The sequence below is a fragment of the Serinus canaria genome, chromosome 7 (genome assembly GCF_022539315.1).
Source record: "Serinus canaria isolate serCan28SL12 chromosome 7, serCan2020, whole genome shotgun sequence".
In the NCBI taxonomy this organism is placed as follows: domain Eukaryota; kingdom Metazoa; phylum Chordata; class Aves; order Passeriformes; family Fringillidae; genus Serinus; species Serinus canaria.
This window is the reverse complement of record NC_066321.1, coordinates 9,323,887-9,349,665: the sequence shown is the minus strand read 5'-3', so window position 1 is coordinate 9,349,665 and position 25,779 is coordinate 9,323,887. Positions and strand designations below refer to the sequence as shown.

Sequence of the window (25,779 nt, the reverse complement as noted above, 5' to 3'; positions counted from 1 at the left end):
CCCTTGAATTATATGTCAAATACAAAACCATCTGACTTTCCTTTCTCTCCCCTTCTTGTAACTAAATAAGACTCCTGGGGACACTTGGTGGAGGAACACTGATGTCTAAGATCAAGTCTGTAAAATCCTTTCACCCAGTGAATAACATGAAGCCTCTTGGTTTAATCTGTTACAGAGCAGATCCATGCAAAACCCTCATCACCTACTGCTTGCTAAAAAGTTTCCATTTCTAGTTTCCAGCATAATGAGAGTCTTTATTTAGTCTAAAAAATTAGGAAATGCATTTTCATTTCAAATATCTCATTCTTAGTGGAAGCATGAAGAAGAATTGTTTTAAATTTGCTCACTGAAAAACTTAAAATATAAGCCAGGAAAATAGTAATGCTCTCTGCTCTGGAAAGCAAGGAGACCAGAATGCGTGATTTGGGTGAAATCCTGCGACTTTCACTCTCATGAGTAACCCACACACACCTTAAGTACATGTTGCTGAAAATGAGTGACAGATGATACAGCAGCATCACAGCTCTGGATACAGCCATTAGCAGATGGTACCAACCATGACATAAACTTGTGCTTGTGTCTTTCTGTGCCCTACACAGCCTATTACTCCTTAATTCCTCAGAGCTGAAGGGATGCTCCTTATGTACCCTGGGGAGGGAAGGAATGGAGGAAAAGAGGGGTCCTCAGTAACCAGCACCTTCCTATTCTGGGGCAAAGTTCCCCAGACAGGTTTCAACCTTCTGCTTCATCGGTGAGAGTGGACAGCAGAAAACTCTTAACAGGGAACCCTAGCAGTTTATCCAAAGCCTTTAACTGTCCTTCTCTAGTCTAGGATTGGGATTTTGGGCATTTTTACCAAACTATTCATAGACATTTCCTCATCATTCTTCCTAATGACATTTCTTTGTAATATTCACCACAGGTAATAGCTATAGCCCATAGGACTCCTAAAATGCCTTGCTATGTGAGACATCTGCTTTGCCCTTTTATCTTGCAGGAAAGGGATCTGCCCTTCCAAAAATAAAGGAATATACCTCTTTCCTGTCTGAGGCACAAAGGGTTAAAAGTTAATCTATGGATAGATACCGAATAATACACATCTGTCATCTGCAACAGGTTCTTGGTGCTTCCATTCTCCTGCATCTCGATGGTCTCTCTGCCCCACTCCTGTGCCCGGGGATTCTTCGGATATTCAGCATAAGGTGACATCTGGAAATCCCCACTCTTGAAAATCAGTTTACTTATGTCATTTTTATTCTTCCTGTTTATAAAAGAATGAGGGAAAGTGAAAACTTACAACTTATCCTGCTGTCTTGTATACACTTCTGACATGATCTCAGGAGAGATCATTACTTGATGCTACGAATCTTGACTGGGCACAAAGATCACCTGAGAAGGACTATAGTCCAGCCACCTGCTCTGAAGCCAAGTCAGATATGAAATCAGATCATGCAATTCAGGGCATTATCTGGAGGGATTTGGAATCTCCAAAGGTACATGGCAACTTCCCTGAGCAACCTGTTCCACTGCCTTACTTCTCCCATGGTGAAAGAATTTTTCCCTACATTCAGTTTGAATCCCTCCTCTTCCAGCTTGTTCCAGCTATGTCTGTTGTCTCTTAAAAACATGTGTGTTCATCTAAGTCAATGAAAAAATCATTAAAATCGAGGAAGAAAAACATACAGGAGCCCCCATGCTATTAACTATAGCACTTGTAGGCACTGTGTTAATTCCTAAGAAGGAAGACCTGCAAGGAGCTGGTCTGAGTGACACCAAATGTACCTCCAGGACTATAATGGTTAATGAGTGGACTTTGGTGACACCTCCAGTTCAAAGCAGAGTATCCTCCAGGAAGTTACGTAAGCTGTCCAAGGCCAGGGCTCATGAGAAGATCAGTCCACCCCTGTGGAGATCTGCAGTCTGGGCCACCTCATCTCCTGGCTGGGGCTTGCTATCACCCCCCTGGCTGAAAATATGGGGTAACAGGGGCACAGCCAAACCACTGCCACATCTATATTACTGACAAATCCAGTTGCCAACTTTATCAGAGAGCTTTGAAATCCTAGATTTGGGGACTGGAAGAGGAGGAGAGGGTGTTACTGCAAGGCATCCCTTTTCAGATTACATAGATCAAGAAATAGAGCATCCTAGGCAAGCACATCTTGTCCAAAGCCACCTGCTGGTATGGAAACAAGGTGTGTATGTGTGTGAGTTTGTGTGTGAGAGGGAGAGACACACAGAGCGAGAGCACATGCAGGACTTGTCCATAAAGGTGAATGAAAATAGCCTTAAATACACTCAAACACCACTTGAGCAACAGCAAGTAACCTCTCCTGTGGCCTAAACTGCTCCTTTCTACTTAGCTTGCACTTTTGGAGCCTGCCTCCTGGCTTCAGAGCCTTACAGCTCTGCATGGGAAGGACTCTCCTGCCTCTCCATCCTTAGAGGACATGATTTCCAAGTGTACCTTTAAGAGACACCCAATCCATTGTTTAGCCTGGCTGCTGGGGAAAATAAAAATTTAAAAATTCTCCAAATAAAAGCACAGTGTGATGCTTCAGTATCTCAGATTAACCCACTTGCTTAGCCTATGTTTTCACCTGTGTTTTGTTTCTTAGCTCTGCTATGTTTTAGTCCTTCAGAGCTCACACGGGGAGCTCTGAGTGTGGTGCAATCCAGGGGGGGATTGAGCGGGGCTGGCAGCGGTACCTACCGGCAGCAGGTGACAATCAGTGCTATGCCCATCATCAGCAGCAGTCCCCCTCCCGCAGCTGCAATCACCACCGTGATGAGCTGATAGGCTGCAGACAGGAGAGACAGAGGCTGAGAAACAGCAGTGTGGTTTTAAACCCCAGTGTAACATATCCCCAGTCCACATGCAAAGGGATTAGCTGCTTATTTCCCACCTTCCCCCCTCTGCATAAGCAATATAGCCTTAAGTTTTCAAGTAAGATAGAAACAAGTTCTTGTTTCCCTAAGGAACAGATTGCCTTCACTGGTAGATCTGAATAACTCAAATGGATTCACCTTCAAATATCTTGCTTCAAGAATGCCCACTATATGTGCTATCCTGACAGACTAAACAGGGAAAGGAGATCTCCTTTCCTTACATGACATTAAGCCAGCTTTGTAAAAGAAGGTCCACAAAATTACTTTTAACAGAAAATGAAGGAACAAACACCACTGAAAAAAGTAGTGTGTACCTACTGCACTTTAGACACAGTCACTTGTAATTATTTGTTTCAAATCTCCTATTTCTGACACTGTAGAAAATGAAAGAAATGAAATTTGGTACTCACGGTTTCCACAGTTGAATCCACCCAAGCCAAAGGGGCAGCTGGGAACAGAGAACAACAGGGAGTTTCAGCAGCTCAGTTGTGCCAACAGGTCACCAGAGCAAGGATGGTGGGGTGGGAGGAGAGCAGAACAGTCACCATACCTCACACACGTCTCGTTTTCCAGCTTATATCCATCTTCACAGGCTGAAACCAGAGAGAAGGGCCGTGAGCACCGCGCAGTGGAGCAGGCAGGGATTTCCCGGCGCCGCGCCCAGGGCAGCCCCGCCCGCACCGGCCCCGGCCCGACCGCACCGCGGCTGCACCGCGGGAGCGCCGTGAGCTCGGACGGGCGGCCGGATGCGCTCTGGCTCGGGGAAAACATCGCGCACTCCAGGTGAATAAGGTAAATGATACCTCCTGCTGACTTTAATGGAACCATTTCAGGCCTTCCAAGCACAGCCACTTTGGAGCCTGGCACAGGGAGGGCTGCTGGCAATGTCCTTCCCTGCGGAGCTCCTTGCCCAGATGAAAACTCACTGCACACTTGTACTGCCTCACACAAAACAGCAATGTAAAAAATGTGCAAGTGCCTCCAGTTTTCATTTTGAAAGCCCACTTAAATTATGCTACTGTAGCATTGGTGCATGTTATTAATTACATTTAAATGTTAGAACTGCAACAAGTCATTATGCAAACACAGGGTAACCTGAAGTGGGATGCTAAAGTTTTTTTTTTCCTCATGTCACTTTTTTTTATTTTGATTTTTCAAATTTGCAGCTAAATCAAATTTTGAGATATCATATTTTACTTCACAATAGAAAATGAATTTATTAAGTCTAGATAATCCGTAAAACTGCTATGTGCAAAATGTTGGTAAAAAAACCTGGAACCATCACTTCAAAATAAAATAATTTCCATGCTTATGGACAGCTATCCTGAGGAAATTATCTGAGGATAATCCTTCTGATGAACAGCAAAGGGGATGATACATAGGACACACAACTATAAGGTTCAAACTACTGATAAGATCACTGCTTTTCCCAGCAATAGTCCCACCAGAGCTCTGGCAGATCTGCTGCCTCTCACAGAGGCAGTGAAGGTGGACACTCAAAGGCCTGGGCAGGAATGACACAGACGGAGTCACTTTTGACAAGCCAGAGCTAGCACAGGCAGCAGCCCTTGGGGATGGGCAAGACGTCACCCAAGGGTCTGGAAACCCCCTGTGGCACATTTCACGGGGAACTGTTCAAGAAAAACGCTCATGGATTTCTCCCCCATTAAACACTTTTGCTTAAAACAAAATTTCCCTAAATTTAATTTCAGTTTCAAATCAAATAGTTGGACTGGAGCTATATTTTAAAGAAACACCCAAGACTGATTTTAATATTTTCAGTGACAGACAATCAACCACAGCACTGGGTCAGGAGCTCACAAAGTTAATTTTCCTCAGCCATTAAAAACATTCACCTTCTTTCTGGTCTGAATTACCCCAGTGTCAAATTCCAGACTTTGGATGTTTACTTATTAGATTGGAAAAGGTTATATGATCAGATTTCTCCTTCTCACCACCAAATCACTCCTTTATCTTTAATAAAGCCAAGGCCACTGAGATCTTTGAGTCTCCCTAATTATTGCAGCTTTTCTCTGAACGCTCACAGGTTCTCTTTGACCCTTTTGATTTCTAATTCCCAGAAATGGATGTTGCAAGCCCAGGGATAACAAAATTTCCCTAAATCCTCAGGATGTGTGGACACAGAAGACTGCTGCACTCACATCACTTCTGTGGCTGTAGACACAGACTTGCTGTAGCAAGTGGCACCAGTGATGGTGGGGGGGCTGATGCCCACAACACCTGGTCTTGCACACCTTTCTTTAATCTATGTGGCCCCACTACTCCTTCACCTCCCCATTCCATTTGTTTTTCCAGAGCTGGGGATGGGGAAGGTGAAGCTCATTGTACACCTCCCCTGCTGCATCACACTGTGATGCTTTTTGTACTAGATATATTTTTCTCCCTCTAAGATGATTTCTTTGAAGTAAAGGAATAGAGCAGAGGTAACTGTAAGAGAGTTAAGAGCAGCCCCAGTCAGCAAACAGCCAGGGCAAGGATAGTAAATCCCAAAGAATCCTTGCCTGGCTCATTCATCTCACTGGGGCATTAGCTTAAGGGGACTGGATGGGTTGCTCCTTTCACTTGCTAACAAATGCAGACTGAAAACATCATGGAGTGAACATTCCACCACAGGACTGGGCAGTAACAAAATGTGCAGTGGAAGGGAGGGAGGGAGGGAGGGAGGGAAGCATCACCTCACAGCTCACTGGAGGTGCCTTCTCTAACAAGCACAGCAGCTCAGAGTATCCCAGCTCCAGCCCACCACCTGCATGTTGGGAAGGCTGCAGGAGCAGGCAGACAGGTGCTGGAGCCCACCCTAAGCTCAGCAATGTGTGTGAGGCACATCCACCTTGAGCAGTGTCAGAGCTGGAGCTGTGCCATGGGCAGGAGCAGCCCTGGGACCTTGCTGGCACACAGCTCTCAGGTCAGGAGGATATAGGAGCAGAAAAGAGGAAAAGCAAGATCCTGAATATGCATTTCTCTGTATTACTTAACAACTTGGTGCTTATGTATTTTCCTCTCCTCCCTGTGTCTTTTCCTGCCGTTTTGCTTTCTCCTTTGGCATCTTTGCTGCTCCTTTGAACACGTTCCCAGGAGAGCTCTCACTGTCACACTCACTTGGCAAGATTCCAAACACAAGCAGGGAACAGAGGAAAGGCCTAAGTGTCAGGGGCCAAGCAAAGCTGTTGAGTTGTGCTCTTCAGCCTAGGATTCCTTTGCTTTCCCAAAGACACTCAGGGGTCTCTTTGGAAACCTGCTTTGCTGCTCCTTGCTTCACTCCAGAAACACTCTGTACTGGTAAAAATAGCATGCCCTTGAAAGGCTGGCACATTGGGTTTGCTGCTCTGCTACTGAAATAGCCCTGAAGATACTGAGAAGGCTGAAAATCAGCAGCAACTCAGAGACACTGAAGAGCACAGCAAAAGGTACCCTGGCCAACATGCTGGACCTGCTGTGGCTCAGAGATCCAACCCTTGCCTGGCCCATGGCATGCTTTCCCAAGCATGTCCCTGAGGACAGATGCTACAAGGAGGACAGAACAAATCTTGTGGGTCAGGGCAGCCAATTCTCCCAGCCTTCCCACGGGGGAGACCGGACAGGGCAGCACAATAGTCATTTCCCCCTTTGCAAATACTATAATTGGAGCTACTACTCCACATTTTCACAGCCCACAATGAGGGTCGGATGCTCCCGAGACCTTGGTTCCTGTTTAGGCACTGAAAGGGCAGAGGTTTTCAAAGAGGCTGGTATATTGTATGCTATATTTATCAGCAAAATAGCCCTAAATATCAGAATGGGACCCATAGCTTGGCTTTTGGAAAAGCCTTTAAAACCAACCACCTGGCTTGCCCAGATGGGCACAAGTGATAATGAAAATCTGGCATCTTGTCCGAGAGTGGCACCATGCAGTCAGTGCTGCCCCCATGCCTCTGCACTGCAGCCTAAATCCAACATCAGCCCTGTCCCTCAGACACTCTCAGAGTGATCAGTAAGATGTTTCCTACTGACAGCAGTGAGATGAAGGTGGCATTTAGGCCTCACTGTTTACAGATAAGGGTTTCGTATTTTCTACGGCAAACAAGTTTCATAAGTATGGAGCAGTCACACATACAAGGTCTTAGATCTCTTATCCCTCTGCAACCTCACACTCAAGTGCCTCACAGTCTTTCAGGTATTTATCTTCACTGCTTGGCAAAAGACCTGAACAAGACAAATGGAGTAACTTTCCCTGGGTCCCCACTGTCCATGATGGAACAAGAATTGGGTAAAAATCTCTCAACTTTCAGCTCAGCTCCTCACTCACTACATAAGCCCCTCTCTGACTCTCTGGTTGGTGGAGATGCTCAATATTTCCCAAAAGAAATCCTTCTTCCAACATACAAGATGAGGGGAAGGGAGGAAAACTCAAAGGGAAAGGTTTTGTCACAAAGGAGCCACAGAGTGAAGGAGAGGCAGGGCCATGACCTGGCAAGCAGAGATGTCCATCTCTGAGCTGTCCCTCCCAGAGCCTGTAGCACATGAGTTATTTCCAGACACATTTTTCTCACTCTCAGATTTGGAACTGACAAAACATCTCCGCCTATTTCAAGAGCAGCCCAGCAGGCAGTGCCAGAAGCAATATATTACCACTACTGCAAATGTTATTGATATGTCATCAGAAAAGCCTTACAGCAACCACAAACTAAGGAATGGACACCCTGATCCTCCAGAAGTAATTTTGAACACTGGCATGTAAAGACTTTGTTTAAAATGCAGCAAAACCAGATTTGTTGATCTGAGGAGTAGCTAAAAAATAACACAATCTTTAAGCTTAAAAATTCTATTTGGAACCCACCTGAAAAATAAATTCATAATCATTTTCAGATAAATTTTTTTAAAATACTGATGATACATTAATATAAGATTTTGAGTTTAAAGCACTTTCCCTAAGTTCACTGAGAGTTCAGACAAAATCAAAACAGGCAGAGACACACGTCATCTCTGCTCTCTGCCACTGAAGTGGAGCCCAAAGCAGCCAGGCCCCTTTCTCCCTCTCCTCAACCACTGTGACTCACAGCATGCTCCAGAAAGAGATAATATTATTCCTAGAGAGACACTGTGTCTTCAGTGTCTGCTGAAAAGCCCCCTAACTAAATAAAAGAAACTTGAGCTGCTAATATTTATTCATAATATTGAGGGTTATGCATGCACAGCACTACATTCACAGACTCATTTCCACTGGAACAAAAACTTTGAGGAAAATTCAGGCAAAGTACACCACATAAAGAACAATACCTCTGCAGGAGTGGTCCATCTTGTTGTATTTGAAGTACCCACTTTTGCACTGGCAGAGAGCAACCCCATCAAAGTCGGTGCATTCTGAAGTTTCCTTGTCACATTCAGGGTCCTTCTGTCTGCACAAGCTGCCAGCTGTTGGGAAGAGGTGGCCAACATCAGCATGGTTCTCTCTGAATCCACCATTATGCACATTTGCTTTCCCTGGGCATCCCATTCAGCTGATGTGCTGCTGTTTCTTTTTATTTTAGTACTATTTGTTCCATTAGGAGGGAGTCAGCATTACCCTATGTCACCATTTCTTGTGTATCTACCATCATTTGTACAGGCAAATAGAGGGGGTGAATAATAAATGTTTCAGCTCAGAAACAGAAGGGGAAATGAAAAAGAGAAATCTGGTTTGGCTCAAGCTCAAACACATTCATCCCCTGACAAAGTTCAACAAATCAATTTTTAAGTTTATATCAAGCAAAACATTACACCAAACCAATTCTTTTCCATTTCAGTATTAAGCACTGGATTTTTCCATTTTTCAAACAAAAAAATTTGTACTTTCATTTGCATTACTTTGAAGCAGTGTTTTAATTTAGAAAGTCAGACTTGTTAGAATGAGCATTCAGCAAAACTGTGGATAAATTATGGAAATTGTGACATCAAATTTACATTTTTACTGGGAAGTCAGACTAAATGGAATTAATAAATGTTTGTGAGAAATAGGATTTTATGGAAAATATATCACTTGTTTGGCACTCTCCTTTTATAAACCTTTCCTTCCTAGATCAATTTTTTTTTTTATCTGACATGTTTTCTTTGAGGTACTTACATGAGGATATCATTCGTTTCTTACTCTGCTTATTTCAAGTTAGAAGTTGACTTTACAGAAGGTATCAGAGATAATGGGTAGGTATAATCCAAGCAGGTTTACCCAAATAATTTAAAGCAAACCATGGGCAGAGTATGGCTGTAAAATACAGCACATTGCAATAAAAGCACACCCTGAACTTCTCCTCTGCATGTTTACTTTGCCAAAACGATACTGGGAGTTTCCCACTAAAGCCAGGCTAAGCATTGTCACCCTTCATACTCCTCGAGGCCAAACCTCAAAGTCTTGAACCCAAAAGTCACAAAACAGCACGTGCAGCAGTTTCCTTGCAGGAATTTCTCACAGTTAAATCTCCTCCATCACTCCCTCAGGAGGTGAGAGCTGGGAGATGCCAGGGCACAGCATTGGGGCCCACCTGGAGAAGGTCACCCACAACACTGGTGTCCTTCTCCACATCTCTCTGAGCTGTATCCACACTGCCCTTGGGCAGATGGAGGATTCAGTACAGAAATCACATTTCTCACTAATTGTGAACCATTTTACAACCTGCAACACTGAAAGTGGGCAGGCAGGAGAGCAGGGCTTGCCATGCAGCCTCCAGCAGCTCTAATGGAGCTCACCAGCAGGGTTTTGTCTCTTGGCTTTCACACCATTTCCCTGGCTCCCGGCAACGCCTGTGAAATTAACACTTACACTTTTTGATCTGGCTGGCCCCAGTGTCACATCCCACAGATGAAAGGCTGCCCTACAAGGTCTCTAATCCTGTCCTACACAAAATTTTCACAGAGAGGCAGATTTCTCACACATGTGGCAAAGATAAGGCTTGGTATCTGCATCCCTTTTGTACTGGGAGGTTCTTAAGATGACTCCCATTTAAGTAAGATAAAAAGATACAGTGGGATTTTTCCAAATGAAAAAATGTTGTCCCCCTTTTAAAAAAGAAGCCAAATAAAACATCCCTTTCCCCTCCTGCCACAGTCCTTCCAGATGCTATTTACCTCTGTGCAGTGATTTCAGGCTTGAAATGAACTGGCAGGCTTCAGTGGGGGATTTGCAAGCTCGAATGTAGCTTTTCACACTGCTGATAACATCGAAGAAAGTCACATTGGATGCTAAAGAGAACGTGGATTGCACTGAAACATGCACAAAATTTGCCTCCCTAAGAAAAAAAACAAAACAAAACAGCCCTGAGTATCACAGGTCAGTTTGATGTCATCATTAGCACCTTATACATAGGACTGCTATTAACACAAGAGATGCTTATCACAGACACAGCACTGCACGCATTGTAACAGACCTTAAAACCAGGACTAACCCATACCCAGAGAGGAGAATATGGAGTTAGAAGGGATGCTGGTAGCTCACTTTGGAACCAGACATAAAACCCTCCTGGGCAGCCCATCCCCAAGCTGCTCAGGACAGGAGGAAAGTACCAGGTGAGCCTGGCAGGCTGGTTAGGCATTCCTCATGCCCTGTACCACTGCCAGGCTTGATGGCATCAGGCCCAGCACTGACTCAAAATGGAGAATGTGGCTCTCAAGCTGAAGATCTCACACACTCAAGTTTCTCATTCTTCCCCTGGCAGCCTTAGCCTTACCTGCTTGCCTTAACTGTGGAGTGGTGGTATCCTGGCAAGCCTGACAGCGATGCATTGAGCTGCAAGGAGGAAGAGAGCAGCTGTTAGTGCTCCAGGGCATGATGGAAGGAGGCAGCCCCATGGGATGTAGCATGGGACAGTCCTTCTGGGTCACTGACACCATCCCCTGTGTTTCCCAGGGATGTCTGCTGAGACCAAGGGGGCTCTGAGCATCAAAGAGGTTCATCTGCTCTATAAGAGAGATACACTGCCCTGTTGTCAGTAAGGAGGGGACAAAGTCACCATTGCACAGCCTTGGACAAGAACAAAGCCCCAGGGATTTTGACATGAGCATCAATGGCCAATGGCCCTGCTGTGTAATGACCACAAAGGTCAGGGGTGAGCCAGATGTCAGCAGGGAGAGAGCCCTGTGCAAGGCCAGCCTCAAAGCAGCACCCTTGGAGACTGCAGATCTTCCCTGACCCTGGATCTGTGCAGTTGTTTGTATCAACTCCCCAGCACAAGCTGTGCAGGCAGCATCACAGTGACTCCACCCAGCACCTCCTTCCTCTGGCAGCATCTCCAAATCCATCTCCAAAGAGCTGGAATGAAGTGCACCCATCCCAGCAACCACTAACAGGATGAACTTGTGCATGCAGGGATCTGGACAAGAACTGCACAGGGATGTGTAGATGATCCCCAGCCCATAGGTTTTTTTGGAGCTCTTGACAGCACAGCCTTTGAGGAAGCCAATAGCCTGTCCAGCACTGGCTCTCAACTGACCAAGAGCCACATGGCTAACACTGAATGGCTGGGAAATGTGACAATCATAAGAGGAGTGAAGGACACTTGTCCCATCAGCATTGCCAAAGTCCCAGCAAGGACACTCACCACCTCCAGGATCTCCCTCTCGACGTGGAAGAGCTCTGTGTACTTCCCATGGGTGATATTAAGTTTCAGGGGAACCTGGCCAATAAATATTCTCACTAAAAAGTAGAATAAGACAAGTTAGTTGGAACACATCTCTGTGCCATGTGTAGATGTGGTTTCATCTGCCTTACATGAGAGGCTGTTTGCATGAAAAATCCCTTTACAAGGCATACAGAAAACTCAGATCTGAAAGTCACTGCCCCAATAAAGCAAAGTCACAGCCTTGGGTTTTTTTTCCCAAGGGCTGCAATGTTCCCACAGTCCCAGTCAAATTCCAGAGCCCAGTGTTGCTGAACAGACAGCATTTCACTTCAGTATTCATACATTTCATGCAGAAGCACAGAACAACTTAAATAGATTCCTGAACACAGAGAGAAGGGTAAATTCAGTAAGAAGATAGTGTCAGGTACCAAAACTATTTATGATAGTTGGGGGTCAAATTATGTCAAATCTCTTACTCTTCCCTGCAATGGAAGGAAATCAAATCAGCAAGTCAAAACAAAGCACTGTAGAAAGGATATTTTAATTTTTCAAACTGCTGGAGAGAATGAGCAATGACATTTGAAAAGTGGTCCAAAAGATGCATTTTTCTGTGCTTAGATTCATATTTGATTCACAGCAGCAGAATGCAATAATCTGAGTTGTCCAGACTTGCAGAGATAATACCCCTAAATCTTGTATTAAGTGCCATGAGATACTCAGTGGAACTGAGAACTCAGAATTCCAGTTTTATGTTCCACCAGAAAAACAAATACAGTTGCAGATAACATTATGAAGTCTCCAATCCTTTCCCATTTTTTTTTCCCATCCGCTGAACCTATCTTCACCACAAATTGTATATCAGACATCTCTAATGTAACAACTCCAGACCAAAAATATGAAGAGAATCACCTTCACAGTGTTTATATAATCTGTCCATACTCCAAGGCATAATCAAAACAAGCCTCTAAATTAGAAGCTGACATATTCCAACTTGAAGAAATATTCCAAAACACTCTTCAGGGACACCTCACCCATGTTTCCATAGCAAAATTTCCATGCCTCTAATCCTTGTTGATTAAGGGTCAAAAGAAAATCTATGAAAACAATTTCCCTTTACAATGGAATATTGTAAGTCCTTGAGACTGAGAGTCCTCTGATAGACAGGAAGGGGTCAGAAGCTGAGTTCCAGCTAATAACTGTGCTGCTCAAAAAATGCTAAGGTATGAAAGCAGACCTTGATCTTACAAAGACTTTCACCACGGCTGCTTAACTTTGCACACATGGCTGATCCCACTGCAGCCAGGTTACACAACAGCCCCACTCACTTCTCCCAAGCCAAGTGCCTTCACCAGAGTTTGCAGGGCTGATAAGCTGCTGAATGCTTTTGGGGAGTTGTTTTAAAACACATCAGGAACAGAAGGGGCACATCTGTCCTTACTAACCAGCCTGAGCCCACTGCTCCACTGTTGTTAAGAAGAACTCAGATATCTCTGCCTGCTCCCCAGGCAGCCCAACACAACAGGCATTAGACACCCCACTTGTATAAACACTAAAAGACTCTGATAAAAGAGGTGGTTGGAAGGAACATTAAGGTCTTGAACTAGTTTGAGCCTAAGTCAATTTATTTTAGAAGATTAAAGATAATTATTTCCAGCCCTGGTTTTTCACTTTTGTTTTCTTACCTAAATTGCACTTTCCTTTTTCCAGCTCATATCCAAGAGGACACTGACAGATATAGGAGCCATGGGTGTTGTTGCAGGTGGCCAGCGCAGGACAAGGGTTGGAAAGACATTTATCCACCTCTATAAAAGTAAAAAAACCCCAACAAAACAGATTATACTTACAGAATCATAAAAATCATCAGCTGTTGGGCTAAAAGAGATGAACTTGGCTCCCCATCTGTCACTCCTTGAGCATTATCAGATGCTTCATTGCATCATTTGCACTTACTATTTATTCTGTTCATAATTATTCTGTTGAAACTGAAAGAATAAATATAAACCACTTGAATATTCATTCAAAAGCCCTTGAGGTCTAGCATGGATCCATGTTAATAAGAACACCCAAGTGATATACTGCACTGCTCATCAGAAGATCTCAAGGTTTTTTCCAAAGACAAATAACCCAACAGTTTATGCAGGAGAAGACCAAAAAAGGAACCTCAACAGCCCATATTAGACATGTGGGAATGGGCTGCTTCACCAAAGTCCTGCCCTTTCCATCCAAGCCCTGTTTCTCTGCTCCAAAGGCAGTGCTTGAGCACTGATCCAGTCTGTAGGCTACCCAGTAATGGTGGAGGCAGCCCTGGCTGCAATTACCTCCTTCTCCAGAGCTCCTCCATGCCAGCCTGGGGATGGTCACAGCAGTGATTCCTGCCTGTGCCACCACTCCCAGTGCCCTTCCTGCTGGGTCAGAAAGAGCTTGGGGAGCAGACACCATTGTGATAAGATGGTGTCTCAGGGGATTAAAGACCAAAGTTCTCACCCTTATTTCACCCATTCAACTTAATTGCTAAACCCTTAGCTTAAAAAAACAACACAGAGACGAATTATTGCCCTCCAGCCCTGCTGACAACAGCCTTGTCATACATGCACGCACACACAGCTCTTTGAAACTCCTGAAGTGGGACCCAGGCATTCCTGCCCGCTTGTTCCCGGCCCCACCACTGGTGAGAGCCATTGCACACGTTACCTGTAGCTGGAGGTGATGTCCTCAGCCCAACTGTGCTGCTTGGCAGAGGAGCAGTGGTTGGTTTGGCAGCAGCCAAAGTCGTTGCAATGCTCCCAGTGGTCTTGGTGGTTGGAGGTGCTTCAGAAGGACTTGTAACGGGGATGTTTCCCTCAGTGACTTTACCAGGCTTTGCAGTGGTGGGACCCATGGCTTCTGTGCTTTTACCAGTGGTATAACTGTGCTTAGTGGCAGTGGGTGTCTGGGCCCTGTGGTCTTGCATGGTGCTGGCCTCACCTGGGGTGGGCCGGTGACCGGACGGCGTTGTCAGCACAGGAGGTTTCACCGTGGTCACTGCCACTGTGGGGACAATGCTGCTGTGATTTGTTACACTTGGTGAGGGACTAAGGGGTCCATCTGTTGGAGCAGCCTGTGGAGCAACACTGGCTGTGGTGAGCAGCGGTGTTGCCTTCCCAAAGCTGTCCCCTTGGGTGGTGGCATCTCTGGGCGCCGCAGTCTCTGTTACTGTCACGGGAGCAGACACGGACACGACGCGCCCGCCAAGCAGCTCCATGGGTTCTGTAGGGAGAGGTGACCTGGTGGGAGTGAAGGAGATGCTCTTTTGGGGCTGGCGTGTGACACTGGGCTTGTTGGTCTCTCTGGGTGAGCTCCTGGCTGTGGCAGCTGTGGAGGGCACCTGCCTGACCGTAGGCACAGCGGTGCTTGCTTGATCACTCTCACTGGACTGCGAGACGGATGAGGGTGATGAAAACACAGACAATAAAGATGCTAATGAGTAAGATGGGGAGGGCAAGGAGGAAGTGGGCAAGGAGGATGGCAAAGCCTGCAGAGGGGGTGAAGATGCCATCACAGAGGGCGAGCGTGGCTCAGGTGATTCTGACAGTGTAAACAGATGAGTTGGTGGTGGTGTTGATGACAGCAAGTGCTGCAGTGATGACAGTGACGAAGAGGCTGAAAATGTTGAGGAAGACAGAGATGAGCTGTCAGTGGTCAACAACTCAGAGGCAGAGTTGAACAGAGTTGTATTTTCTATGCTTCCTGTAGAAGCAGATGTAGACGGTTTGGAAGGGTGCACCAGCAACGGCTCCGTAGATGGCTCAACAAAACTGCTACTGTTTGATGTATTGGTCTGCCTGTCATGAGCCACAGATGATTGTGAGGCATCAAAAGGGCTGGAAATTTCAGAAAAAAATGTGGAACTTTCTGAGGAGTCAGCAGAGGTGCTGCTGTTGGAGATAGACAGGAGGGTCCTTTCTCCTCCTCTGGTGTATGTGGTTGAAATGTATGTGCCGTCTGTGTGAGAGACCGAGGTCCTTTTCTCAGCATCACTGCTACTGACTGGCTGATGGCTACCTGAAAAGTCTGGAGTAAAAGGACAAAAAATATTAGAAAGACAGAGTAATATGAAAGCATTTTGATGTTGTATTAAAACTGCTTGCTAAATAAGAGGTTCTTGTCTGTGAACCTGTCCATGATTTTCTAAGCATTTCAAGCACCATTCAAGCATGATTATAGGATTAGAAGCCTTATGCACACCTTAATTGATTGTAAAATTATGAACCCTGACAGACACAAGAGTCCCATGAAATGTGTAGGTTTCCAAATCACTGCTCTTCACATATTGCTTTCCTAAAGTGATATTGCTTTCTGTAGTATTTGTGGCAAGCTAAGCAGGAAAACCCCACTGTTCTCTTCATCACTCATAATTTACAAAACTCATATCCTCTCCCTCTTATCCCCCATTCCCATCTAAAGAATATCCATCTTGTTCAGCCAATTTGTTTTTAGACACAGTGAACTTCATGCCTCTGCAGGATGAAATTGTTACATTATGTTAATTTGCAGCTTATCATGAACCCAGTGATTCAAAACTTTGCAGCCAGGAAAACTGAAATGCACACCAGCATGCAAAAAGTTCCGATTATTAAACACAAAAGTTGCAAGTCAATCTTATGGTGTCAATTTCAGGATGACTAGCTAAGTTCAAGCAACTTTAAAAAAATTAAAAAATGTATTGAAAATTTGTCTTAACTCTACAAATGACTTAGGTCACCATGAAACTCCTCTGAAAGCATCACCCAAAAGAAATCAGCTGGGGTGCAAAAAAAAAAAAAAAAAGCATCCATCAAAACAGGAGAGTTTATGGCTCCACTTCTGGAATAGTTTCCCATCTGTGTGGGGTCTGGTTTTGAATCCTTTGATAGAAACATCCCCCTGAGTGAACGCACAGGGGGTACTGAATGTAGAATGAACGAGAACCTTATGTACAACATGGCAAAAAACAGACAATGTGAATTCCCCCCAATGGACACCAAAAAAACATCAACTTACTTGTGAGATCATTTTGGAAAGAAGAGTAAGTGGGTATCTTGGCAGAAGGTACGAACACAGTCTCTGTCGCAAAACCCGTGAAACCCCTGCTGCTGGTGGAGGCGTTGGCTGTCCTGCCCTGCCCCACCAATGCTGGCTCAGATGGCCCTGGAGAGCTGGAAGCTCCAGCATGGAAAGAAGAGCTCTCCATGCCACTGGCCCGAGTGCCATCTGTCAGCATGCTCTCCTCAGCGCCCGCAGACGTGGGTGAACTGTACACGGGATCCGTGATGGGGCTGGACATCCTCTTCTCAGCACCTGAGCTGTTTATGGAGTGATGGCTGCTGCCAATAGCTGGAAAAGGATTGAAAAGCAGGAGTCTGATTTTATCATCTCAGGGCAGACAGGACTGTCCAAATACTGAGGAATCAGTACCATTAGAGTCAAAATGGTATGTTTATGTTATTTGTAATTATCACCCCAACCCAGACAGGCAGTTGATGTGTCCTACAGAAACAAGCTACATGTCTCAAGAATGAAACCCTTCTTGTTAAGCATCAGCAGCTGCAGATATACAACACCACAGGGCAGAACCACGACCACTTATAAATGCTGCCCATGACACCTGCAACAGCTGTGTCATACCAATACTACAGAGAAGGGCAGGGAGAGGCAGTCAAACACTACCCCAGAGTTTAGAAAAACTCACTGGAAGGTTCAGCAGCAGCTGAGAAGTAGGTGAAGACCTTGGATGAAAAGGTGACCTTGGGCTCTGGGGACCCTGCTTGGCCAGATGGCACATGTCTCTCTGGAGGCCATGCCGTGGAGGGCGAGACAGGGCCGGTGTGGGTGTCCCCAGCTGTGTCCAGCTGAGATGTGAGGCTTTCTGCTTTTGTGCTCCACATGCTGCGGCCACCTGGGGCTTGAGGTGTCCCTTCCTTGTGGACGAAGAGTGTGGCTGAAGGTGAAGGCACTGAAATGCTGGGAGAGAACGCAGGCAGAAGCTTTGTTGGAAGCTCACTGAGTCCTGCCCCACTCTGTGAAACATGACTTGGGGTCCCAGGCTCTGCTGCTGGTGAGGAGAGCAGGACTGTGTCCAGGGTGCTGGTGTGGGGAGCAGAGGGAGCAGAGCTCCCTGTGGCACTGGAAGCTCCATGGGTGTCCAACACGGGCACTGTGCTGCTCTCCTCCCTGGTGGCCGCTCTCACCACACTGGGTGTGCTGGTGAGAGGCAGGTGTCCCCCCGTTGCTGAGGTCTTGTCTGCTGAGAGAGAGCAAAGCAAAATGATTTCTGCACCCTGAACTATAAATAAGCAGGTGTTCTCTCTTCCATCACCAGCCTCAGGCTGAGGACACAGAGAGAACGTGGCAGAAAATCCAATCCTGCAGAAAATGCTAACTGTGAAGGCACAGCTCTTTCCTGTGCTAGGAGGAGCTGCTGACAGCAGGACACCCTGGAGAAGGCACTAGGAACAAGGTATGTCAGCACTTTTGGGTTTGCTTCCCTCCAGTGCTGCTCCCAGTGCCACAGGCCTGACCTGGGACCAGACACCCACACTGTCACCTCTGCACCCACAATGAGTGTGGGGTAGGTCACACAGCACCCAAATCCCTGGTACTTGAAAGAAAGCATGGCAGGTTTGTATGGCATCAGTAAATACTGCCTTTGCACCCCAGGGTGGGAGTCAGGAATGACTGCTGCTGCTGCTGGTATAAACACAGCCAGTGGGGCAGTCTTGAAATTGTGCTGCCCCTGAAAACACAGCAAATCTTGACACTGCTCTGGCAGTAAGGCTGGCTTTTCCTGGTGCCTAAATGTAAGAAACAGATAATGCATTTTTCTCTGGAAGTTGAAATTTTCTTCCATAAATCCAATGCCATCATCCAGCACCTTCCAGCATGCCCTCCCTCCCCATGCAGATGGGTGTCTGATGGGTGGTCAGAGCTCACCTGGGGAAGTGCTGTCTGGAGCAGATGGTGAGCCTGTGAGCAATGGGTTCACAGATGACAGGGTGGTACCTCTGCCACCACCACCCTGGGTTCCCAAAGAAGCCTGGGAATGGCCTGGAGAGCTGATGTCTTCAGTACCAGGGGTGGAAACCTCTGTTGTTTGGGCCAGGGTGGTGCTGGCTGGCAGCGACCTTAACGTCCTCCCTCCACCCTTGGTGCCTGCTGTGGAAATGGAGGTGCTGGTGGTGAGGAAATTGTTTCTTCTCTCTGTTGACACGATGCTGAATGACACATGGCTGTTTCCAGTAGCTAAAATGCGATAAAGAAACAATTTACATTTTTACACATATGGAACTATAAATAAAAATGAGCTTTCTTCCAATAGCACCCAGAGGCAGCAAGTACAGTACACAAACACAAGTAGAAAATATGAGAAGATGTCAATTTCCAAAGATGTAAATCCTCCCTACAAAAATTTGTCTTCTAAAAAACAGTGTGACGCTGACAAAAGTGCTATTAGATAAAAACTGTTGAAATACTAATGCTGTGCACTTGATTTCACCATTATGTGCCTGAGTGCACTCCATGCTGCTAGAACAAATACCGTGACGACCCAGAAAAGCCTGGAAATTAGTTCAGACAAGGCACTACCCTGAGCAGTGTGAAGGTCTTGGAGAAGTCTGAGGAAACAGGATCAGGGGGATCAGACCCCTTCAGAACCACAGTGGGGACTATGACCAAACAGCAACATGAAGGACCTCAGAGACCACATTCAAAGTTGCCTTAAATTTGTTGAGCTGGTTCAAATTCTGGGAAGCAGCAGGGTCCCAGTAGTAGGACAGAAGGTAGGAACTGAAGTCTGATCCCTGGGACCACAGGGACATGATCTAATCCTCACTTGCTTAGTTCTCTTGTCTGTAACATGGATAGCAACTGGAGACAGTAAAAAAAGGACTGTGATTTGAAAGTTAATTATTTTTCTTGGCATAATGAAACTTTCCACACATGTGCCCTTTCTGTAAAAAATCTAAAGCACATTTTTTTGGTCAAGAAAGAGCTGAACAATTTCAGACACAAAATCACACTTCATCCATTCAAACAGTATATTCTACATAGCAGGAAAGAGTCAGGCAGGTGCAAGCTGCAGGAATTCCTCCTTTGGCTTGTAAGAAAAATGAAATTTCAATTCTAACATGAGCTCACCTGTGGAAGGACCTTCCAAAGGAGAGCCAGAGTGTGTTAGGGGAGAGCCCGCCACCTCAGTGAAATCTGTCATTCCTGTGGACCCCTGAGCTCTGGAGGTCTCTCTCCCAGAAGATGTGGACAAGGATTGGGTTGTGCCCAAGGTCCTGTACATGGCACTGCTGGACGTGGAGCCCTTGGCTGCTGCCCAGGTGCTGCTGCCCGAGGCAGACCTGGGTGGCCTCCCCCCACTGCTGGATGTGGCTGAAATGGGAGTGCTGGAGGCAGAGGAAGTGAGGGAGGTTTTCTCTGCCACTGGTTGGTGGCTGCTTCTGACACCTAGGGTACAATAAAACCAGGTTTGATTCGTGCATACAGAGCTGTACATACACCTGTGTGCTCAGCACCCACTTCTACACTGCCCATTGAGAAACTGAAGGGGTTTCTCTGAGAAGAGATGAATCTCTTCAGTACAGGCACATGTGCCTTACAAAAACCCATGGAAAATCTCAAACCCACATCCTAGAGACCAGCCTGCATGGCAGATAGAGCACCAGGTGACAGCTGCAGAACCCCAGCAAGTGTCTCTGGCAGGGAAAGTGTGGGCATGCATTCCTTAGCAAGGCTCTTCCCAGGACAGGAGTTTCATCAGTAATGAGGCCATCAATGTTTTTCACTTTTTTACCCAAAAACTGAGCTCCACTCTCCCTGTTCCCACCCACCTCACTGCCAGCTCAGTGCAGCCAGTACATAAACACCCATGTGTCCAATAATGACTGATGACCATATCTGAAGAAAAACAGCACAGGGATGAGAAATCTCATCGAGCACCAAGGCAAACAGCTTTCAGACAAACAAATTTACCTCGGAAAGGACCTTCAGAGGCAGAGAGGGAGCTTGTGAGCAAAGGAGCCCCAGCAAGGCCTGGGAGATCAGTGGCTTCCCGTGAGCTGTTGGGATGGTGTGTCCCAGTCCTCAAGGAAGAGGAGGTCCTGCCCAAAGAGCTTGTGGGGTTGCTGCTGGTGGCAGAGTCCCTTGTCACCCCAGCTGTGTGGCCATTTTCTGGGGACATCAGTGTCCCCACTGCCATGCTGGACGTGTCAGCAGCCTGGATGTCCAAGTGCAGCGTCGCCTCCTCTGCACCTGGGATGCTCTTGGGGGGTTCATAATTGCTGCTAGAAGCTGAAAAAGGAGAAGAGAATGACAAAATTGCATAAACATAAATAAAAACTGCTGGGTCGGTTTCATCCCACTGTCAGTAGATGTAGACAATGTATGTGTGAATATTCAATACGGAAATATTTAATACTGGGAAATCATTAAGACAGGGGAAAAGTGGTCTCTGAATAGGAACTGCTGAAGTTATTGCTTGCAAAATTCAACTGGAAGTTTTCAAGGAAAATCTATCCTCCCCTTCCAACAAGAATAATATTTACCCATACTTTCATTTCTGTGAAATGTTTTTAAATGTACAGAATGTGCCAAATACAATATCATTCCTCCTTTCTTTAAAATAAAAAGGATATATTTTGTTAATAAAGAGTCTCTAAATAAGAGTTTTGAGCTATCTATCAAAACTCACTTGTGGAAGCACTTCCTGAAACAGAGGGCAAGCCTGAGAGCAATGGGTCTGTGACACCTCTGCCTCCATCACTCTGGGCACCCACAGACACGGCCGGGGTCTGGCTCTGGGCTGAAGAGCTGGTGATTTCAGTCCCAGAGGTGGAAATCTCTGCCATGGTGACCAGCCTGGTGCTGGCTGGCAGAGACCTTAATGTCCTCCCTCCACCCTTGGCAGCTGTAGTGGAAATGGAGGTGCTGGTGGTGGGGAAATCCGAACCGAACCTCTCCGTAGCCGAGCTGTTGGATGGCTGGTAGCTGCTTCCAACGCCTACAGTACAATAAAAAAATCAATTTATACACATGAAATTATAAACAGATGGATCCATTTTCTTCCCAGATGCATACAGTGCACATACAGACACTAAGCATAGGAAGTGTTCAATCTGGACAAAGTGCTCCTTTGGACAGGCAGGACTCCCCTCACTACAGGAAGACCTCGCACAAGACCCAGGGCTTGCTGCCAGGCTTTGTGAGAGTGGCATGGCCCAGACAGCAGGAAACCCCACAGGACAAGGACTGTGGGGATTTGCCTTTAAATCCCACCTTTGCTCTAATATTGCTGGAAATAGGCTCAGGCTTTTTTCTTTTTCTTTTTTTTTTTTTTTTTTTTTTTTTTTTTTTTTTTTTTTGTGGCTTGAGCACAGCATCAAACAGCAAAGGGAGGAAGCCTAAGCACAGCCACATTCCCTGCAGCTCACTACACATCCCAGGGCCCAGCACTGTCCTTCAGACACTGGGTCTCAGGTTTCCTGAAGCCCAGCAGTGCTCCAAACAGCTGTATCAGTGTCAGAACCTGGGAGATGTGTTTGCTCCTGAAAAGCCCTGGACACAGGATAAGGATTCAGCAACACTCAGGTTTTTAGTATTCATGTGGAGCTGGGCAAAATCTCTGGTTTTGGGAGCTCCAGAAGCTGGCTGCTGCAGAGCAAGCAAGGGGAAGCCATGGAGCCCAGGGATCTCAGGTTTGCTGCCCTGAGCAAGCTGTTAAGCACATCTCACCCAGCCTAGCTGAGGGCAAACCCACCCATGTGGCCACAAGTGTGGGTTCCCAACCTCCCACCCCACTCCGTCACCACTTGGGCACAGGTCAGACAGGGCTCAGAGCTGCCCTTGCTCTGCAGCTGGCACTGGCCCAGTGAAGATATTTCACAGCTGCAGACATCCACCCTGCAGAAAACACTGTGATAACATCCAAATAACTTCTTTTTTTTTAAGTGGAAAATGCTGGGGGGGTTGGATCAAATTATTTTTTTCCATTGCTTTTTCCTGCTTTCAGCAGGGAATTTCAGCTAACCATCCAAATAATAAAAAACAGAGCACATGCAAAATAGAGCATCTCCTCTGCCTCAAGCAAGCAGATACCATAAAATGGCTTTTCAAAGCTAAGAAACAAAGGCCAGCAAAGCTCACCTCCAAAGGCCTTGTCCGTGGGAGGTGATGCAGTCAGCAAAGGGCTGGTCAAGTTCCCTGTGACACCCCTGGGGTGTAGCATGATGTGCTCTGCACCAGTCTGGATACTTGAGGCTTGGGAGGAGGCCTGGGGCTGTCCCAGGGAGCCAGGGAGGGCAGAGCTGGAGCTGCTCCCCGAGGGGCTGGGTGAAGCAGCTGCAGTGCCCAGCTCTGTGCCCACCCAGCTGCTCACGGGTTGAGACAGGCTGTCAGTGCCTACAAGGCAACAGGAGAAAGCAGATAAGAACCCAGAGATGGGCTCAGCTGCCTGCTGAGCCATTCCACACTGCCAACTTTCCCCTGCCCCTCAGCCCTCTGTCTGCACTGTGCCTACAGGAACTTTGTGTCTAGAAGCTGCACCAAGTAGTTCATAATTCTGAATACTGGGAGAAGCCACATGGATTCTTCTCTCCATCCTTGTGCATAAAGCAAGCCAATACACTGCCCTGAGTGTACAGTGAGGATGGAGAGCTGGGTCCACAAAGCTCTACAGTACAGGAGAACCAGGCTTAACCAATGCTGGCTGCTCTGGGGAACAGCATTCACCTTGTTCCCAGGTGCTGGAACACTTTCCCAGTGTTCCTAGGCTGAACTGGGATGGCTCACCTGGGTGATGAGGTTCTGAAGATGAAGGTTGCAGCGCTGTCCTCATGGTGTTAAACCCTGACACGTTCCAGACCCCATGGTGCCCTCCCTGTGTCCCCTCAGCTGAATCAGTGCTGATGGCAGCAGAAGCTGCAGGGGTGCTGGGAGCAGCCAGAGCCCTCTTGCCTCTCCCCAGCCAGCCTGCAGCATGGTGATGGCTTCCAGGGTCTGGAAAGCAACAGGGAGACGGTCACGTTCACCTGGAAAAGTTCTTCTGTCTCAGCTGGGTGGCAGCAGTGTCACCTGCAGTGGTACCCAGCCCTACTACACGCAACAGGAAGGGTCACAGCTGCATCCCTCACGTTTCCTCTGTTTAACAGAGCACAGTTGAACTGCAGGAGGGATTGGTGGGAACAGAAGGTTTCTGTTGCCAAAAAAATAATGGCATTTTAAATATTGTCTTCATTTGAGCATGGCAAAAGAAACAGATTTTTTTAGAGACATTAAAAATGCAGAAGGCAGTAAGGAGCTGGTGCCAGAACAGCCCACAGCTGGCAGCCTGGGTATGCCAGCTCCACATTCTAGTCCCTAAGCAGAAAAAAAACAAGGAATCAAAAAAAAAAAAAAAAGAAAACCTCTATGCTTATATCTTATTTCAGTTGGAGATATTAAGAAAAAAACTCAAGTGGGGAACAGGGCAATCAGCACAGCTTTGTCTTGCTGCTGTGAGAAACAGGCCTTGATTTAAGTTCATATTTAAAAGAGTAAATTGGTTTACTTATGACTGAAGATTATGAACAAGCCCAAAAGTAAGCGTTCACTTGCAGGATTTCCATGTAAGGACCTCGGCCACAAATCGTCATCACAGCTGGTCAGGTATCCTTAAGCTGAGTTCTTACAACGTGGTATGGGCTTGCAATGGGGTTCAGATCCTGATAGGAGAAGCTGTGGTGACACCCAGGGGTCTCAGCTCTTTGCACAGCCCCTGAGCTCAGTGGATGGGCAGGACTCCCTGGGTACTGCTGAGTGAAAAACAGTGGCAGCTCCTGAGAATCATCTGCACTGTAATGTTAAAAAACAAAGCCCAGCTTTCCTGACATTGGATTTCTCTCAGAAATCTGCATTTCTAGCTGTGAGGCAGCAATACTTCCTAACCCACTGGCTATGCTCAGTCCATGGGCTGGGAACAGCTAACAGGCACTCCCACATCCATAAAACTCACCAGGAGGATGGCTGTGGGTGAGCAGGTGGGTCACTGTCCCAGCAGATGGGTTCTCTGGGGATCCTGCTCCTGGAGGGGTGACATCCCCATCACTGGCAGGGGGGCCAGTGTGCCCTGTGACCCTGCTTGCTGCTGGCACTGCCCCGTGCCTGGCAGGCAGTGGTGCCCACTCCCTGCTCCCAGCCAGCATCGTCACCAACTCCACAGGAGCACCAGCAGTCCTTATCTCTGTGCTTGAACTTCTCTCCTGATGGCTGCTTTCAATGACTGAAAGGAAAGACAAGAAAAAAACTTAGATCCCATCAGCACTGATGTGCAGGCTCAGCTCACTGCAGTAACACCAAGGCCAGGCTCTGAGCTCATTTACTTACACTAGAGAAAAATTTTGCATAATCAAAACACAGACATGAAATTTATTATTGGATTTGCACCAGTGGAAACTAGATTGGTCTGTGGGACAAAATACAAAAATCCACCACTGTGCAAAAGACTAATTCAATTCAGCACCCTCAGGATTTTTTTGTGTTAGGAGAAATAAATTTTGAATGGAGCAAAAAGACAGTCTTAAACAAATAACTGATGGAAATACTCGCAGTGTAGGGTCCATGGCAGGAGTGTGAAGGTCTCCAGAGCTGACAGCCCAGCACAGCTCCATTCTGAATGCAAGATGGGAAGGAAGAGGGCCCCACAGCTCTTCCCCTCTCTCCACTTGGCCAGTGCTTGCTGGACACCTGATCTCAAATCCCATCACCTGCAGAGAGCTGGCAGGGAGCTGGCTGAGAACTGCAGGGCACCCAGGATGGTCAGCATAACCCACCCAGCCACAGTGCAGCCTGGGGACAGAGGAGATCAGTGTATGGTGTGGATTACATGGCCCACCCAGGTGCCAAAGCACCCTGAGGTATGAGGTATTTTAGCACTTCTAACATTAATGTCTACCAGAATATGAGAAACAAGATGGAGAAGAAGATTTTGCATGAGTGGTAGTCTGGGAAATCAGGGTTTTCAGCTTATGGAAATGAAAAATCTTCACTGGACTGTGAGGATTTCACTGCATATCAGTTCACACAAAGCCCACAACAAGCTTTGAAGTCAAAAGCAAGTCCACATCTGAAAGGGCAAGGTCCCCGTTTTGTCCATCTTCCTTACAACAAAACGCAGTCTCTGTCATGTGCATGGCATCCACAGGCAGCAGATAAAGGCAGTCAGTCTCTGCCCAAAAGCTCTGATTTTGAAGGTTAAACCTCTTCTGGGCCTCCAAACATTTTCTGTAAGAAAACTGTGCGTCCAAGA

At 46.6% G+C, this 25,779-nt stretch overlaps 1 protein-coding gene across 3 annotated transcripts in view; it reads right to left on the bottom strand.

Moving 5' to 3' along the window:
• HEG1 (heart development protein with EGF like domains 1) overlaps positions 1-25,779 on the bottom strand; it is a 50,327-nt gene that overhangs the window by 7,576 nt on the left and 16,972 nt on the right. The window contains exons 2-20 of one of the 3 annotated variants that reach the window (XM_030241793.2): positions 24,487-24,753; positions 23,286-23,492; positions 22,641-22,895; positions 21,190-21,498; positions 20,472-20,789; positions 19,629-19,946; positions 18,426-18,734; positions 17,185-17,739; positions 16,497-16,829; positions 14,169-15,527; positions 13,160-13,279; positions 11,457-11,551; positions 10,587-10,645; positions 9,988-10,148; positions 8,167-8,301; positions 3,440-3,482; positions 3,300-3,337; positions 2,714-2,801; positions 1,087-1,261 (exon numbers count right to left, since the gene is read on the bottom strand). In XM_030241793.2, coding sequence (XP_030097653.2) covers positions 1,087-1,261; positions 2,714-2,801; positions 3,300-3,337; positions 3,440-3,482; positions 8,167-8,301; positions 9,988-10,148; positions 10,587-10,645; positions 11,457-11,551; positions 13,160-13,279; positions 14,169-15,527; positions 16,497-16,829; positions 17,185-17,739; positions 18,426-18,734; positions 19,629-19,946; positions 20,472-20,789; positions 21,190-21,498; positions 22,641-22,895; positions 23,286-23,492; positions 24,487-24,753 — 5,144 coding nt within the window. The remainder of the gene's footprint in view (positions 1-1,086; positions 1,262-2,713; positions 2,802-3,299; positions 3,338-3,439; positions 3,483-8,166; positions 8,302-9,987; positions 10,149-10,586; positions 10,646-11,456; positions 11,552-13,159; positions 13,280-14,168; positions 15,528-16,496; positions 16,830-17,184; positions 17,740-18,425; positions 18,735-19,628; positions 19,947-20,471; positions 20,790-21,189; positions 21,499-22,640; positions 22,896-23,285; positions 23,493-24,486; positions 24,754-25,779) is intronic. The other 2 variants (XM_030241794.2, XM_030241795.2) reach the window with 2 other exon arrangements.